General features: G+C 33.1%; 1 protein-coding gene across 1 annotated transcript in view; it reads left to right on the top strand.

The window, feature by feature from the left end:
• The window catches only part of LOC136032593 (axotactin-like), a 249502-nt gene that overhangs the window by 55917 nt on the left and 174736 nt on the right, over window positions 1–18849 (top strand). The window contains exons 10-12 of the mRNA XM_065712861.1: window positions 2598–2787; window positions 4627–4940; window positions 11822–11938. Of these exons, the coding sequence (XP_065568933.1) occupies window positions 2598–2787; window positions 4627–4940; window positions 11822–11938 (621 nt within the window). The remainder of the gene's footprint in view (window positions 1–2597; window positions 2788–4626; window positions 4941–11821; window positions 11939–18849) is intronic.

The raw sequence follows: 18849 nt of genomic DNA, 5'->3' as shown, positions 1-18849 counted from the left end.
TGTTTAGTGTATAGTGTATAAAGTTATCTATTGTAGTTTTTGTGCTAAGCACAATGAAGTTTGTACATCTTTGGACATGAGTCTAGTGGATAAGTTCTCAAAAATGGGAGCTTAAGAGTGTAATAACTCATGAAAAATTATCTGATCAATCCTTTTGTTACTCACCCACAATGGTTAAGCTTTTTCTGATCGACTTTACTTAGATATTGAAGTGTATTCTGAAGCTCTTTTTTGAGCCTTTGCTTCGAATTGAAATGGCCACGAATACTTACATTACGTACGACTTTACTTCAATAATGCTGAAAAAAGGTACGAACTTATGGGATCACTTAAATGAATTATACAACAAGCCTCGGCTACTTTTATGTACAGGGAATGTGCTGATTTGCCATTTGTACTCCTGAGAGTAAAAAAAAAAATCTTAACTAAGTTTTTGAAAACAGCTTTGTAAAAAGACTGGTGAACTTATCTATTTTAGAAATAAAAAGAGGTTATAACTTTCTAATTGCTTCAGACGCTTCCAAAATCAACAGTTCGTGGTAACGAACTGTAGTAAGGAGCGACCCGGCTCAATAGTAATCAAAACTCTAAAAAATGGAATTTTGATACCAATAGCTGTATCAAAAGAATTGCATTTTAATGCTGATTTTAAATATATACGTTTCATCAAGTTTAGTCTTACCCATCAAAAGTTACAAGCCTGAGAAAATTGGCGTTATTTTAGAAAATAGGAGGAAAAACCCCCTAAAAGTCAAAGAATCTTAACGAAAATCACACCATCAGATTCGGCGTATCAGAGAACCCTACTGAAGAAGTTTCAAGCTCCTATCTACAAAAATGTGGAATTTTGTATTTTTTGCCAGAAGGCAGATCACGGATGTGTGTTTATCATTATTTTTTTTTTCTTTTTTCTTTTTCCCAGGGGTGACAGCCATTTTATTCAGCGTAGTCGAAAAACCTTATAACTATGTCTTTGGGGACGACTTACTCCCCCACAGTCCCCGTGGGAGGGGCTACAAGTTACAAACTTTGACCAGTGCTTTCATATAGTAACGGTTATTGGGAAGTTTGCAGGCGTTTTCAGTAGGATTTTTTGGTTTGAGGGAGGGGTTGAGAATAGGGGGATAGGCTGGGGGAACTTTCCATCGAGGAATTTGTCATGGTGGAAGAAAATTTCCATGAAGGGAGTGCTGGCTTTACTAGCATTTAAAAAAAAACAATGAAAAAATAAATATGAAATAGTTTTTTCAGCTGGAAGTAAAGAGCAGCATTAAAACTTAAAACGAACAGAACTTATTACCCATATGAGGGGCTCACCTCCTACTAATACCCCGCTCTTTACGCTAAAGTATTTTTAGTAATTTCAACTACTTATTCTACAGCTTTTGTGATTCAGGGGTCATTCTTAATGAATTGGCACAAAACTTCAGCTTTAGTGTAAAGAGCAAGGTACTGACGAGGGGGCAAACCCCCTCATATATGTAATAAAAACATGAGAATACAAAGCTTCTTTACGTAAGCTAATTTATAAGTTACGTATATCTTTTACTAAAAAAAAAGATTCGTAAAAAATTAAAAGTTCTAGTTGCCTTTTTCTTAATTAACCAAAATATCTGAGGGCAACTAGGCTTCATCCCTCACTCTTTTTTCTCAAAATCATTCGATCAAAATTAAGAGAAAGCCATTTAGCAAAAAAAAAAAAAAAAATATGCAAATTTCGTTTTAATTATTTCTCGGCGGATAGCCAAAATCAAAACATGCATTGATTGAAAAACGTTCTGAAATTAAATAAAAAAAACAAGTTTTTTTAACTGAAAGTAAGGAGCAAAATTAAAACTTAAAACGAACAGAAATTACTTCGTATATGAAAGGGGCTGCTTCCTCACCAACGCCCCGCTCTTTACGCTAAAGTTTTTTACTGTTTTATAAAGAAGAGTTGAGAGAAAGAGTCAAAATTTAGCGTAAAGAGCGGGGCGTTGTTGAGGAAGCAGACCCTTTCATATACGAAGCAATTTCTGTTCGTTTTAAGTTTTAATTTTGCTCCTTACTTTCAGTTAAAAAAAACTTGTTTTTTTTATTTAATCAATCTAAAACCGAGCTGCGTGTTGGGTTGCTTGGTAGGTATACCTTTGAAACAGATTGATGGAATTAATATTGACAATAATTGTCTATTTCTTTTTGTTTTTTTTTTCTTTGGGATCATGATATTATGTTGTTTTATTGTGTATGAATTATTTATGCAAGTTTTTTTCTCGGTACACGGTTTCACCCTTCTACTTATTATAGATTAACTTGTTGTTTTTTGTTTTTGTTTTTTGTTCTTTGTTTTTTTTTTTTTTCTTCTATTTTTCGTTCTTTTTTGTTAGTAGCACACCCTCGCAGCGACGCTTTCGGTGTGCTACCGATTGATTTTGTCTCTGTTATTTCTTTTGGATAATAAATCAATACTACTACTACTAAAATGCATATGTTTTTGTTTTGTTTTTATTACAGCAGCCCAACTGGAAGCTTTTAATTTTATTTTTGTGTATGAATTACCCGTCTCACTCAATTTGCTCCCTTTTCTTATATGAAAAACATTTTTTTTTTTTTTTAAGAGTATTGTCCTTGAGGAAAATCTTATTAACGGAGTGTGGCACAACATAACTGCAATTCACGAAGGAAGAACTGTTGCTCTCTACTTGAATGGAAAAATGTCTGGAACAATTGCCGTAACCGGTGCAAAATACTACTTAAGATTTGATCCTCACATATATGTGGGTGGGGACCGAAAGCCAATTGGCCCAGGTAAGGTAACGATTAAGCAATTATTGAAATGGATTCAAGATTATTGTTACACATTTAAACTGAAAATTATTCATGTTAAAAAATGAAAGAAAGAACTGCTATCCTAGAGCGATAGTATGCATATAGACTATTCATTTACCCATTAATCGTGGCTTAAAGCCCACCAACTTGATTTTAATTCAAAATCAACGGTTTAAGGTACCTTAAGGTGTAGCTAGAGTTTACAGTAGGACTGGACACTTCTGTATTTTGGAAACTTAGTTTAAAAGATAATTAGAAGTAAAGATCAAAAGAATTTGTTTCATCAGAGGGCCGAATTCAGAATTTTGGTTGGGGGGTTGGGTGCTATTTTTTTTGGGGGGGGGGGGTGAGTGGGATTGCAAAAAAATTGAAAACGCATCAGTGATTTGCTTATATGCATTTTGTTACGTCTTTACGAGTCGGACAAATATTTTGGGGGCGAGGGAGTTCAAAGCCCGTAAACACCCCCTGCTGAGATAGCCTTGTTTCATTATTACTATCACTATACGCAGATACTCCTTTACAACACCACAAAAATATATCCGATATTAACTTTAGTCTCTTGTTATTTCCTTTTATAAGTGTACGGTGCAACTTGCCTTAAATAAATATGGTAGGAACTAGCGACTAGGCTTTGAGTTCCGTCTTTAGAGACTTGAGTTCCATCTAACAGTTTGATTAGATTTCACTGCTCGAAGAAAGCGCCATATCGGGCTTTTGGTCTTCTTTCCTTTTCGATAAGTTGCATTTACATGCATGTAAGCCGATCAGAAAATTCATGATAGCAGGAAATCGGCTAGAACCGTGGCACAGTTAATAAAAATAGGAAACTCTGGGGATACATAAATAAGTAAAAAAAAAAACAGTTTTCGGTTCTTCTGTTTTTCGTAGCTTTGCGGATACAAAACTTTTTACGCCGCTATGGAATCCAGGGGTAAACTTCAAATGAGAAACAGAACATGTTAGTTCTCTTCCATAAAATATAATCGGTTGCATTGGTCTACAGTTGTTACCAGTGGGTCACAGTTATAACCTCTTCCATAAAATATAGCCACTTGCATTGGTCCACAGTTGTTACCAGTGGGTCACAGTTATAACCTCTTCCATAAAATATAATCGCTTGCATTGGTCCACAGTTGTTACCATTGGGTCACAGTTATAATCTCTTCCATAAAATATAGTCACTTGTATTGGTCCACAGTTGTTACCAGTGTGTCACAGTTATAACAAAACGATGGTTTTTATAACATAACTATAACAACACATGATGGTTTTTTAGCACCTGAAGTTCAGTTGATCTCCCAAGTCACCTGTTTTACTCACTCCACGTAAATGAATTCCTACAAAACGATTCCAAAAATAGATTTTTCACTACTTGGCACTGATAAAGGTAAAAAAGGCCACAAGATAATTATAAGATAATTGTGCACGATAAAGTTAGAATTTAACCATAATTGATGAAATATAATAACAGTTTCTGCGACTAGTCCTTTTTTTTATCCAGCTGCTTTGTCATTCTTTCTGTACTTCCCATTTTAGTTTGAAAATCCAAAAAAGAAGGAACAATGAGAAATTTGCTACTATTTTTTTACATTATGATTGTCGTAATAACAAGAGAGAGAGAGATAGATAGATAGATAGATAGATAGATAGATAGATAGATAGATAGATAGATAGATAGATATATAGATATAGATTAAATAATCTATATAAGAGAATAAATTTAAAGCGTTTTAATGTTTTATAGTTAAGCTATAGGAAATCAACCATAATAATCGGGAGCTGGAAAATAACGATATTTCTTCTATTTCTGTTTAGGTCTTCTTTCCACTAATAACTTTGCTGGATGTTTGTCCGAAGTTTATGTAAACCACATCAATATATTATATGGTTTGAGATCTGGTCGACCCCAAGCTGCTTATCATGGTATATTGACACCAGAGTTCCAAGCTTGTGAGGAAGTTAAAGATATACCTGTGACCTTTCCGTTTGCGGAATCAGAAATCCAAATAGACAGAGCTATTTTGGATAATAGAGTTGACTTGATCATGGATTTTAAGACTAGCCAAAAAGTAGCTGTTTTGGCCTACGGACATGTGGTCATGGATATTGGTACAGAGGGGTATTGGGAGGTAATGTCGTGTATTATCTCTTCATCTTTCTCTTTCTGTATCCCCTCGTCAATCTATCTTTGTTTGTCTCTTTCTCTTTTTTCTCTCTTTCTTTCTTTCTCTCTTCCTTTCTTTCTTTTTCTATTCCTGTCGATCTCTGTCCCCCCCCCCCTCTTGTCGTCTCTTTCGTTCACTCTCTGTCTCCCTCTTTTTTTTAACCCGAATTAAAATTCCATTGTTTATAAGATTTAGTTCAAGCATTACTCTGTGATTACTCCAGTTTCTTTTAGTGCATTATTTTAAGAAAGTTTTTTCCAACAAAGAAGTTTTTCAAAGAAAAGGAAAAAGCTATAGTAAACCAAATACGATCAGAAATAAAGTTAAACAATAATCCAGACCTAAAACGAGTGGGAATCTACATTACATAGTTCACGTTAACGAACTTTAAGTAAGGAGTGACTTGGCCCAATAGTAACCGATACTCTAAAAAACAGATTTTTAATAACAATAAATACTTCAAAAGAACCGGCTTTTTATCCTGATTCCAAATATATAAAATCCAATACCCATCAAAAGGTGCGAGCCTGATAAAATTTGTGGGATTTTGAAAGAAGAACATCCCCAAAAAGTCAAGGAATCTTAAAGAAAATTGCATCATCAGATTCAGGTATCAGCGAACCATACTGTGGAGGTTTCAGGCTCCCATATGCAAAAATATGGAATTTTGTATTTTTTTGTCAGAAAAAAGATCAGGGACCCATGTCTCGGGGGTGATTTTATAAAACCAGTGGTCCTAGAAGATCGGGAGAGGACTCGTTTTGAATGGCAATCTTACACGTCGGCGTTACATAACCTGGGATGTATACACACCTGGGATGTATGGTAATGACGGTACACACATCGGGTTTACAAATGCTTTAAGAGATTTCTTTTTCCTTCAACGTGTTTTTTCTTCTTTCAAGGCGTTTTTTCTTTTCAGGCGTTTTTTTCTTCAGGATTTTTTTTCTTTCAAGGCTTTTTTCTTCTTTTAAGGCGTTTTTTTTCTTCTTTCAAAGTGTTTTTTTTCTTCCAAGGCGTTTTTTAGGATTGCTTTATCTTTCAATGAGTTTTTTTTTGTTTTGATATTTCATTTTTCCTTCAAAGCGTTTTTCTCTGGGAATCTTGATATTCTAATGAATTTTGTCCCCATTAGGATTCAAAAGGGCATTTCCATCCAATGGAATGGAGCGTTAACCATCTGGACTATGAAAACCTTTCTAATAATATGATTCAGGAAATATATTCTACGAAATAACCTATTTAACCCATGGAGAAATCCCTGTTCCGCCTACTACAATGATTAAGCTATTGATTACTTGTTTCTCATGACTGCAATCATTGAGGTGCAGTAGAGAAATTCTATTACTAGAGTTTGGTTATATTTGAAGTGAACCTGCTTGCTAAATAATGCTTTAGAGGGTATTTTCAGAAAATATTGAGGACCTTCTTAGTGTATTTTTAGTAATACAGTCTTGTGCCATGCTAAGGTTAGATGTAATCCAATTGATAGAAAACAAGAATTTATTATAAAAAAAACCTTCTTTAGTCAAGTCAATGGCCACACCATTAAATGTCTTTAAATGTATCACATTGGGATCAATCATTATGATAACTTCATTGTCATGGGACCAGTCATGCGAGAAGAGAATTTTCATGAAGGGGTGCAGGATTTTCTAGCATTATTTAAAACCAAAAACAATGAAAAATTTCATATGAATTAAGTTTTTTCAACTGAAATTAAGGAGTAGAGTTACAACTTAAAACGAACCGAAATTAATACGAAATATTTTTAGTAATTTCTGGTATTTATTCTACAGTCTTTGTGATTCCGGCGTCATTCTTAAAGAATTGGGAGAAAATTTAAGCTTTAATGTAAAGAGCGAGGCATTAACGTGGGGGAAAACCTCCTCAAATACTTTAGATTTTACTAATAAAAACGTTCTTAAAAAATTATAAGTTCAAGTTGCCCTTCCCAGTACCAACAGATATACAATGAAAAATAAATATGAAAAAGTTTTTTCAACTGAAATTAAGGAGTAGCATTGAAATGTAAAACGAACAGAAATTATTACGCGTATGAGATGTTCATCTCCTCCTAAATACCTTGCTCTTTAGGCTAACGTATTTTTAGTAATTTCAACTATTTATTCTACGGTCTTTGTGATTCAGGGGTCATTCTTAAAGAACTAGGACAAAATTTAAGCTTTAGTGTAAAGAGCAAGGTATTAACGAGGGGGCAAACCCACTCATATACGTACTAAAAATAAACGAATATAGAAGTTCGTTACGTAAGTTAATTCATAAGTTACATATATATTTTTTTACTAATAAAAACATTTGTAAACAATTAAAAGTTCTAGTTGCCTTTTAAGTAGCCTAAAGATCGGAGGGGAACTAAGCCTTCTACGCCACTCCTTTTTTCTCAAAATTGTCTGATCAAAACTAAAAGAAAGCTATATAGCCGAAAAAATAATTGTATACAAATTTCGTTAATTTTATTCATGTGCGGAGAGCCAAATCGAAACATGCATTAATTCGAAAACATTTAGAAATTAAATAAAAAACAATTTTTTTTAGCTGAAAGTAAGGAGCGACATTAAAAATTAAAAATGTTAGAAATTACTCCGTATATGATACGGGGTGCTGCTTCCTCAACGCCCCGCTCTTTACGCTAAAGTTTTTTACTGTTTTAAAAAGTAAAGTTGAGAGAAAGGTCAAAGTTTAACGTAAAAAGCGGGTCTTTTCCGTCTAAGAAGGATTTTATAGAGAAGGATTTTAATTTTTTTTAACAAGCTTCAATCTGGATCATGTTGGCTCTCTTTAAGTTTCGGTTGATTTTTTTACCTTTATCTGAAGAAGTATGATTATAGGGGTTAATTTGGTTGCTTGCACTTTAAGCAAAAAAAATGTGTGTTTTTTGGGTAATAAATCTGAATGTTACTACTTAAAGGAGCTAGTTCTAGATGAGGTTTTAACAAGGTCGTTAAGGGGTTGTATTTAGTATTAATGTACAATTTGGGTTTATTTAGAAGGAAACATGTTAAAATGCAATTCTTACTTCTTAGGTGCATAAACAATTGTAGTTCACACGAGGTTGATGGTTTCCCCCTCCCCTCAAAAACTTCAACGTGCATCACTCTTGTTTCAACTCAATACTCGTAAGCCGAGTAAACATGGATGAAATTATGAAAGGGGAAAACGCATTGGAAATGTAAAATTTGATTGTATGTTCGCAAATCGAGGGGTAAAAAGATTAATGGGTTAAAAATCAATTTAAATTTGACATTCGATTTGAATGAAATTATCCTGAATGAAATCATGTTACATCCTTGAATATACTCAAATAAAGTCGCTCATTTCTTCAGTCATTTTTTAACAAGGAAACACATAAAACGTAATGAATTTATTCTTCTTTTTCTATTTTTATAGGATTAAGCGATCATTTGGAACTAAGACCTAAGAAAGTGGAAGAGGTAATTAGATTGTTTAGAAGCTTCGAGATGGAGTTAGTAATTGGAGAAGTGGTTTAGGTGGAAGAGGCCAATGTAGATATCATAGTGATTGAGTCCTATGTGATATATTTAAAGACTGTTCTGGTCATTGACTTGACTAAAAAATAGTTTTTTATTTTAAAATTCATCTTTTTTATCTATTGTATTATATTTAACTTTAGCTTGTTAAAACACTATTACTAAAAATGCGCTAAAAAAACCTCAATATTTTCTGAAAATACCCTCTAAAGCATTATTTAGCAAGCAGGTGCACTTCAAATATAACCAAACTCTAGTAATAGATTTTCTTCTCTGTATCTAATTATTATAGTCATAGGAAACACATAATCAATTGTTCCATTATTCTAGTAAGCGGGACAGGGATTTCTCCTTGGGTCGAATAAGTTTATTTCGTTGAATAAGGTTATTTCCTGACTCATAGTAATAGAAAGGTTTTCATGGTCCACCTGGTTAACGCTCCATTCTATTGGATGGAAATTCCTTTTGTATCCTAATGGGGACAGAAACCATTAGAATATAAAACGCACTGAAAAAAACTAACTAAAACTTCCCTAAGAAAAACGCACTGAAAGAAAAATGAAATCTCAGAATGAAAAGAACTTCTTTAAAGAAAAAGAAATGCTGAAGAAAAAAGTCTTTGAAAGAAATAAACACTTTGAAAGAAAAAAGAACGCCTTGAAAGAAACAAAAATCCTTGAAAGAAAAAGAAATGCTGAAGATAAAAAACATCTTGAGAAAAAAGTGCTTTAAAAGAAGAAAAAAACACCTTGAAAGAAAAAGAAATGCCGAAGAATAAAATCGCTTAAAGTATTAAGTAACACTGATGTGTATACCATCATTGCGTAACATTTCACATTTGCACCGCCTTTACGTAACACCCACGTGTAATTTCACATCCCAAATGTGGCCCTCTGTCATTACGCAACATCCACGATCGTTTAATGCTCAGTTAAAAGCAGGGGTTCCCTGTGGCCCATTGAAGTCTAGTATATCACGCAAGATTGCGTCACTCCCAGTAAATTCATCAAGTCACGCAATTCATCAAGTTGCGTGACCCCCATCTCCAATTACGTAATTAACACCTGCATATCTTAAAATGTATTCCCTATGACGTAAAAACCAAATTAAACCCCTGCTATTGCGTAAAAACCAACGCAAACTCTCTCTATTACATAACTTGCACCTGTTTCAAGCGGGGGTTCCCCACGGGCCCCTGAAGTCTAGCATAAACCCTCCCTATTACGTAACTTGCGCCTGCATGTCTTAAAAACATTCTTTATGACTTAAAAAACACTACTGGGTATCATGGAATGACAGGATAAGGATGTCATGGAATCTAGGGATACGCCTGCGTTTAAAGTGTCTGAGCCGTCACTACTTGTTGGTGATGGGATTTGCCCAATGTTTGCACACAGTATTTGTTATCGGGGGTGAATAGGTTCATCTTTAGAAGAGGGGAATTTTTCTACTGGGAGAGAGGGTTTCCACGGGGAGAATTTTCTGTGGGAAGAGAAGTTTCCGGGTGTGCTTATCTGGGAAGTTTTACACGGGGAAATTTCCTAGAGTTCCTTGTATTTTTCTTACTTTCTCTTTACCAGCTGAATTTTACAGGTGAACGTGCTCCAGGGTATTTTCCGGGGGAAATTTACAGTGGGGTTTGAGTTGTTTGGAGGATTTTACCGTAAAAGGAAGGATTTTCCGCGGGAGAAATTCTCTATGGGGGAATTTCCGGCGAGAGAATCTCTCAATGAGAATTTTCTACGTGATAAACTATTCATTTTGGGCAATTTTTGAGGAAAATTTTCGACGGAAAGCAGAGTATGGAAGGCCTAGGAAGGAGAATTTTACATGCAGAATCGTTCGCAGGAAATTTCACAAGGAGAATTTTCAGCGAGGATGGAACTGTTGGGTAAATTGTTCTGGGGTGATTTTTGCGATAAGAACTTTCCATGGAGGAATTTTTTTCGAGGGGGGGGGGGGTATTTTTCCATGAAGTGAGGTGTGATTTTCCGGTATTATTTGAAAAATGATTATAAATTAAATCAATAAAGTTTTTTCTCGAATGGCAGTAAGGAGCACACTAAAACTTAAAACGAACAGAAAAATTTTTTATATGGGGGGGCAGCCCGTCCTCAATTCCTTGCTTTTTATGCTAAAGTTTGATTTTTTGTTCGAATTCCTTAGAAACGACTCTTGAAACACACGGGCAGTTTAATTAGAGCAAGAAGCATTTTTGAGGCGCTAAAAAACTTCAGCGCGAAGAGTGAGGCATTGAAGACGGAGCAGTCACCCTCTTATACGGGTTAATTTCTGTTTATTTAATTTTTTAATGTTGCTCCTTACTTTCAGTTCAAAAAACTTGCCTTTTAAAAATAAATGAATAAAATGGACCTGAAACAGAAATTACAATGCTTAATCAAGTCAAACTTAAAACAAACACAAATTACCAAAAAAGGCGGAGGGCTAATGCCTGCTTTAAGCCTTGTAAAGGCCAGGACGCTACTTAAGTTTTATTGAAAGCAATTTGTATTTGAGCACGGTGTTTTTTTCACTTGCCATATCAACAACAACAAAAGGAAAACATTTATATTTCAAAGCTATTCACACTTTGAAAATCAAACTGGTGCTACCTGTCCCCTTCCCATCATCATAAAACTTCTAAGCCACTCATGCATTTCATTGCAATCAACTGACAACGATATGTATTTTGAGCAGTATGTTTTTTGTTTGTCAAAACACCTTCAACAACAATACAAAAAGAAAGAGAGTTGCCATAATAATAAGCATACTGAAACGAACTAATGAAAGTAGAATGACAGGTATATAACGATATAACGATGACGATATTAACGTATATAACGATATTAAATATGGTAATACAAACAATTGTAAAACAAGATCTAATGAAATATGCAACAGCGCTACGTAGCAACAGCTATGTCATTTGTGGCATGTGTACCAAAATTTTTTTGCGAGGCGAGAGAGGGGCATAAGATAGACTCGTTCTAGGTTTTAACAGTAGAGAGAAAACTGCGAAAATGTTGCAATTAAGAAGAAGATTCTGAAGCCCCCTCCCTTTTCCACGCGTATTTTACCTGCTGGGTTAAAATAAAATAGTTTTTTACTTTCGATTCTCTACCGTCTATATCACACAGGAATTATTTAACAGGCGATAAATGGATGGCCATTGTTCTAAGACTAAAATTTGAATTTACTGACAGAATAATTTATTGACAGAGGAAAACGACCCAAAAAGGACAAACTCGGAAACAGTCCACTAAATTGAACCGAAATTTTATTGCAGCTAGATATATTTTTAAACAATATTTTATTAGGTTCTATTTCCCGTAGATTCGTCTTATTCGTGGAGAAGTTCAATTTATGGTAATACCGGATGCTAACAATGAAACAAATTTTTATATAATTGCTAGGACAGGAAGGAAATTGGCTGACGATTCCTGGCATTTTGTAAGTCCTTACTTTTTTTCTTAACTAGCCTATTCCTTAAATATAAGCCTTTTCCCAGATAAGTCTATCACTTATATATCTTAAATAAACTCTATATATCCATCGTAATGGATGATAAATAAAGAACGACCCTTGTCAGTGGTAAGCAAAGTTACAAACTCCAAGTTTTAAAGACAACGTGTTGATTCCAAACATTTTAAAATCCATTAAGATAAACCATTTTAAATCCATTAAATCTATTTTTAATATTAATAATAAAATTAAAATTAATTCCATTAAATCTATTTTTAAAATAATTAACATTAATTTTAAATACATTTTAAATCCATTAATATTTTAATCCAATAAAACATTTTAAAATCCAGTCTAAGGTTACTTAGACTGGATTTATTCACTGCAGGTGATAGATTCTTTAACAATGGTTTCAGCTAAAAGAATTGAGTCTTTCGATTTTGCGACAATGTATATTAATTTATCACTTAATGTAGTGTTTGATAATTTAAAAACTGTTATCAAGAAATCTTTCCTCTTATCTAGTAAAAGGTTCTTAAAAATAGACATTTATAATAAAAAAGCTATATGGACAAACTGCTTTAATACTACAGTTAACTTGAGATGTTACAGCTTGGATATGATTTTTGAGTTATTGGAATTTGTTTTATATAATACTTATATAAGATTTGGGGGTGATTTGTACAAGCAAATTATGGGAATTCCCATGGGGGGGAATGCCAGCCCATTTATAGCTGACTTGTTTTTAAGTCAACTAGAATATAAATATATGATGGATAAGTATAATCCAATTAGTTTAAAACATGCTTTGTCAAATAATAAAAGATATTTAGATGATATTTTGGTCTTAAATTGTAAGGATTTCATTGATATTTCTAAAGATATATATCCATCAGAGCTTATTCTTGAGCCTAGTCATGGCGCTGGTCATGAAGATCATTTCTTAGATTTAAATATTAATATTTCTGATAATAATAAATTAAGTTTTAAAATGTATAATAAAACGGATGATTTTGATTTTGAAGTGATTAGTTTCCCATTCCCTGAAAGTAATATACACTCAAATATCAAATATTCAGCGTTTTTTTCATAGTTACTTCGTTATGCAAGGATTTGTAGTAATTATATTGATTTTAAAAATAGATGTAAAATCTTAAGCCAAAAATTGATATCAAGAGGTTTTTCTGCAAATAAATTAACTTGGCAATTTAAAAAATTTAGTTTTCATTATAACGAACTTTTAAATAAATATCAGAAGAATTATCTAGAAATACTTAAAGAAATTTTTAACTAATTTCGGAGGTTCGAGAAATGTTGTCACAGCGCCATTTATTTTGAATTGTGTTTCTAATTGAGCGGATTTTCTAAAAAATTAGCCACATGGTAAAGATGAATTCTATAATTGTTTAGTTCATCCAGGTTTTTTGCAATGTGTTAATATTTGTGATTTGGTATAATTTATAATATTTAGTTTACCTATTGTTGCTAAAGGGAGGGATATATTAACAGGATAAGCTTGTTTTGGTTTTACTTGGTTGTTTTACATTTGCTGTTTTTTTTTTTCATAGACATGTATTTTGGTGGTGATACCTGACGTGGGGATGCCATGGATATTCTGTGGTAGCCACAACACTGTGCTGGGTAGAGAATTTAGAGTGGCGAAACCATATACAGGCCAGTGTATTCTCCTGATGAGCCCTTATGCTGGGTGTTGCCTCTGAATTATTTGTCTATATTATTTTTTCTATTGTTTGGTAAATGACGACTTATACTTATTGACGACATGACTGCCTGTCCATGGATTATTCTTTATGGTTGATTGTGTGTGGCTATGCTGTTTGACCTTTTTTTTTTTTTTTTTTTTTTTTTTTTTTTTTTTTTTTTTTTTTTTTTTTGTGCTGTAGCATTGGTGATTTCTCTTTTCATGATATTAAAAATTTTTATATATATAGGAGGATCTTAAGATGCACAATTATAGGAAACCGGTGAAAAAGTCTAAAATACTGAGCAGATGCCTCTGCTGACAAAAACAGGAAATGCTGTATTTTAGAAACGTTAATGGTAATGACAAGTTCACAAAAATCCCCTCCTCACAATACTATTTTTTTCTTTTAATGAAATCAAAGAGTAACGCTAAAGCACAATACGAACAGAAATAAATATGAAGACATCATTCATAAGAAAAATGTTTTCCCAAATTTAAGGCTCTAAACAAATTTTTCCAAAGTTGTGGCCTATCTAGATCTTTTTTTTTTCAGGCCAGAAAAGCTTTGCATGCCAAATTTAATAAAACGAAATCAAGCTGTTTTCCAGAATACATATATACAGCCATACATATATATATATATAGCTCGCTTATATATATATATATATATATATATGTATATATTTATATATATATATATATATATATATATATATATATATATATATAGCTCGCTTATATATATATATATGTATATTTATATATATATATATATATATATATATATAATATATATATATATATATATATATATATATATATATATATATATATATATATATATATATATATATATATATATATATATATATATATATATATATATATATATATATATATATATATATATATATATATATATATATATATATATATATATATATATATATATATATATATATATATATATATATAGCTCACTTAAACTGAGTAGATCATGCTTTTAGCAGCAGGTGCAACCTAGTAAAGAAGAACCTTTGCAAAGGTTACCCAAAACTTTAAAAATTCGTTAAAAAATTAGTTGTGAGAAAACATTACCATTTGTAGTTGATTAAGGAATAGTAACTATTATCTTAATTAACTTAATAATAAAATATATTTCAAAAACAATTTATGGGAATTTCGATAAATATCCTTGAATTCCTCATAAATGGCGTCGGACGGAAACAAAAGTTCTCTATTGGAATCTTCGCGTTAAAAACTCGCTGCTGTAAAATCACAATCCTACTTGGCCTGAACAAAAAGGAGAATCGTTGTTTTTATGGGGGTCCTCCTCCTTTTCCTGTTTTTCCTCACTGCTAGTGGGACACTGGGACTTCAGAGAGAAGTGCTTAAAGTCACATTTGAAAGGAAATTGCTTTATCTAGTGCCTTTTGCAATTAGCAAAACATAATGTTAAAAAAAAAAATGTGCCTTTTGATAGCAAGATAGGAATTTGTGTAAGATAAAAAAAAAATTTATCTTGTGCCTTTTGCAATTAGCAAAGCATAATGTTAAAAATAAAAAAAATGACTAAAAGGTCATCTTCATATACAAGATGATGAAAGGCGTCATGATCGTAGGTTGCAGTCATAAATGACTTTCCAGTAAAAGTATTTTAAAATTAATTTCTGCTCGTTTTTGATTAAGAAAGTCATTTTCGTTGGAGAAGAAAATATTGTTTCAAATCTTTTCGTTATTTTTTTTTATAATAATTCATAATTGGGCTTACTATTTACATATTGGACAATTTTTTTTTACAATTTATAATAGCACTTGCCCTTTTGAAAATTTGAACCGGCATAGTATCCTTCGTTTTAGTTTCTCACCTACTTAAATTTTCTTAAAAATTAAAACTTTGTACCCTTCTTAAAACATTGTATCTATACTATTTTAACCACCTGGATGCATTTATACTCTTTTGATGTAGCTAAATTGTATGAGCAGAATTAGTAATAGTAGTAGCCCTAAAAGTTTCAACTTGATTCCCTCATTCATTCTTGAGATATTGCTGAGATACCTGAATGACAAACAACCTAAACATAGTGCCTTTTGATTTAGTTTTAAAGAAACATAATTTTTCCCTGAAAGTTTTTACTTTATACCCTAATCGACTCCTAAGATATCCCGCCTGGATATTTTGACAACCTGGATGCACTTAAGACATTTTGTTTAGTTCAATAGTATCGGTAGTATTAGTAAGAGTAGAAGTAATTACCACACATGGTGGAAACCAAACATCACTTTGAAATGCGTACTTAATGTGTTTGGATATTCAAGTCCCAAATCTCAATAGCCTTTTTACCTTAGATCTGTAATCAACAAGTCGACAGAATCTTAAATTCCAATGATAGTGGAGAACAAACACCATTGGTAAAGAATGAACTAGTTCTTTAGATTTTGGACATAGCAGGATCTTTAATGATTATTGTTTTTCATTTGAAACGTTCCATGAATAAACCCCGTTTGATCATGAATCGGGAAAGTTAAGCTGTGGGTGGGGGGGGGGGCTGCTGTAATTATAATGGAAATAAAACATTTAGTCTTGGAAAACGTATTTAACGTAATTGATTTAGTTCAGTCGTGCTGCAATATCAAAGACATAAAATTCAGTGAAAGATCAAACGTCGAAAAATGTACAACATTTCCAAATATTTGAAATTGAGGAAATGGAACGTTGGATGAGACACAGGCCAATGGACTACAATTTGGGCTCTCAAGTTATTCAGAGTGGAAGTCCTTGCGTATTACTGATTTTAAGAAGATATGGCCAAAACCCAATTAACTTTATTTATTTAACTGTTATTTAATTCTATTTTTACATTTGATTAAGTATCCAAACTGGCTTACTTAGCCAGAGAGATATTTTTTGCAAAACTTTATGCCTATTATCTGGTCAATTTACGTAACTGCGAAAGGTTACGTAACTGCGAAACATTATGAAATATTTCTACTTACTATGGAATGGCTGGAGTGCTTTTATTCTAAAAGTACTTTTCATCTTGAGTTTCTCTATATTCTTAATATATTTTTTCTGGTTATCCTAAAAACACATTTTAATTCTTTTTGAATCTGATATTTTATTGCAAACTGATTGGAAAAGTTCGATAAACCTACTGATTGGTCCTGATTAAAAACTTCGTATGTAGCATCATTTTCTACACAACCAAATAAAATTCTATCTGGAATTCCTTAAAACTTGATTATGAATATTATTTTTGTTTTTTTGAAAAGCAGGTGCGAGATAACAAAAAGAAACCGACGCGAAAGGTTGACAGGTCTCATTCGATCCTGATTTTTAGCTGAATCACATAAATAAATGAGAATTTAAAGTAAAAATAAAATGAAGAATGAAAGTTTTACATAGCCAAGCCTTACTGATCAAGATGACATACAAAAAGAAGAGTATATTATGGCAAATGTATCGGACCTAGCAAAATTTTATTCGCAACTTTTTATTCAGAACAGTCAGAAGATACCCATACTGTGTGCTACTTTCAAGAAATTTTCTTATTTACTTTGTTATTGTTCTTCGATTTCATATGCAGAAAATAAATAAGAGTTATATACAGAGTATGTATGTGCCCAAAACGAAAGAAAATGTCTCAAATCGTTAGTCCAGTATCAAATGAACATATCTCCATAATTGTAAATTTCCAGAAGAGCAAAAAAAACTTAAAACTTATTCATTTTCCCTCCGATAACTGTCAAATTAAAACGGATCGAAATAGACATTAAATATGTATCAATCCGTTTTCTTTTACGGTTTTCAGACAGGAAATAAGAAAGTTTTGACGTTTTTCTTCTGCTCCTCTGAAAATTTACAATTGTGGAGATACGTCCTTTTGATACGCGACTCATGAAATTATGTAAGAGTTGAGCGTTTTGCGAACATAATTTACTCCATAGATTTCGATGAAAAATAATCTTCTAAGCATACAGCCGTACTTGTGGTTGTACCTGTGGCGAGATTCAGGTGTTTCCACCTTGCTACTGCCAGCTTTTTTGCAAATGGGATTTTTGCATTGAGTTTTCTATCTGTGACCAAACTTTCTGAACCCTTAATAGGTTCAAGTTCTAATTTAATCAAGTTCCACCAGCTTTTCTGCTGTCTTTCTTGGTGTCTCTTCCATGAGTCAAGTGGCTCAGCTAGAGCGATTCGATGAGGCAAGTACTTTGTTGGCCTCCGTAAGACATGGCCCAACTATTTCAATTGACGCTCCTTGGTCATGATGGCAACGCATCTCTTAATACCACAGATTTGTCGTATATCCACATTTGATATGTGGTCATTCAGATTTAACCTGAGGATGGTACTTAGACAGTTATGCTCAAACACATTCAGTGCATTTCCGTGTAGTCGCTTTACTTACCAAGTTTTGCATCCATAAAGAAGGATTTTCCCAATCAAAGCCAGGTAGACTTGAACTTTAGTTCTTACGCTTATTTCACGCTGGTTCCACAACGGTTTTCTAAGGGAAGCAAAGACTGTCTGTGCTTTCTGCAATCGCTGTTGAATATTGGCGTCAGAAGATCTATCAGTACAAAGCTGAGAGGCAAGGTATGTGAAGCGGTTGACCTAATCAACCGTACTTGATTTGTAGTTAACGAAATAGGATCTTTGTGATTTATTGCCATAATTTTTTTTCCCTGCACTGACTTTCAAGCCCATGCGATCCGGCCAAGTAACTATCTCTTCTTTGGGTCCGAGAGAGTTACGTCATCATCGGCGTGTTCAAAGTTTCCAAGTGAAAGGCTTTGTCCAATCTGGACCCCCGAATTTTTAAGTGCCCAATCAATGCAGTAGTTAAATAGAGTCAGAGACAGGACGCAGCCTTGTTTTACTCCAGAAATTCTTCAGCATCTTCTCCGTAAACTCGAAATCCGCTCACAGATCCCTTGCAGTATGCTTTAAGTAGTTCGACAAATTTTACGGCCATTCCATCAATTTCAAGAATTTTACAAAGTGTTTGCTGAGTGACCGAATCGAAGGCTAAAATGGAGTCCAGAAATATCAGGTTCAGGGGCAAATTATACCTTTCTAACTGCTGGATAATGAGGTGGATGGGAACAGCTGTAGCCGTATTCATGATTTTTCTAGGTCTAAGGTCCATTGATATTTCTTGAGAACAGAGTTAACCGCAAGGTCCCCACT

The sequence above is a fragment of the Artemia franciscana genome, chromosome 11 (genome assembly GCF_032884065.1).
Source record: "Artemia franciscana chromosome 11, ASM3288406v1, whole genome shotgun sequence".
Taxonomy (NCBI): Eukaryota; Metazoa; Arthropoda; class Branchiopoda; order Anostraca; family Artemiidae; genus Artemia; species Artemia franciscana.
The sequence above is the reverse complement of the archived record's forward strand: the minus strand, read 5'-3'. Positions and strand labels throughout refer to the sequence as shown.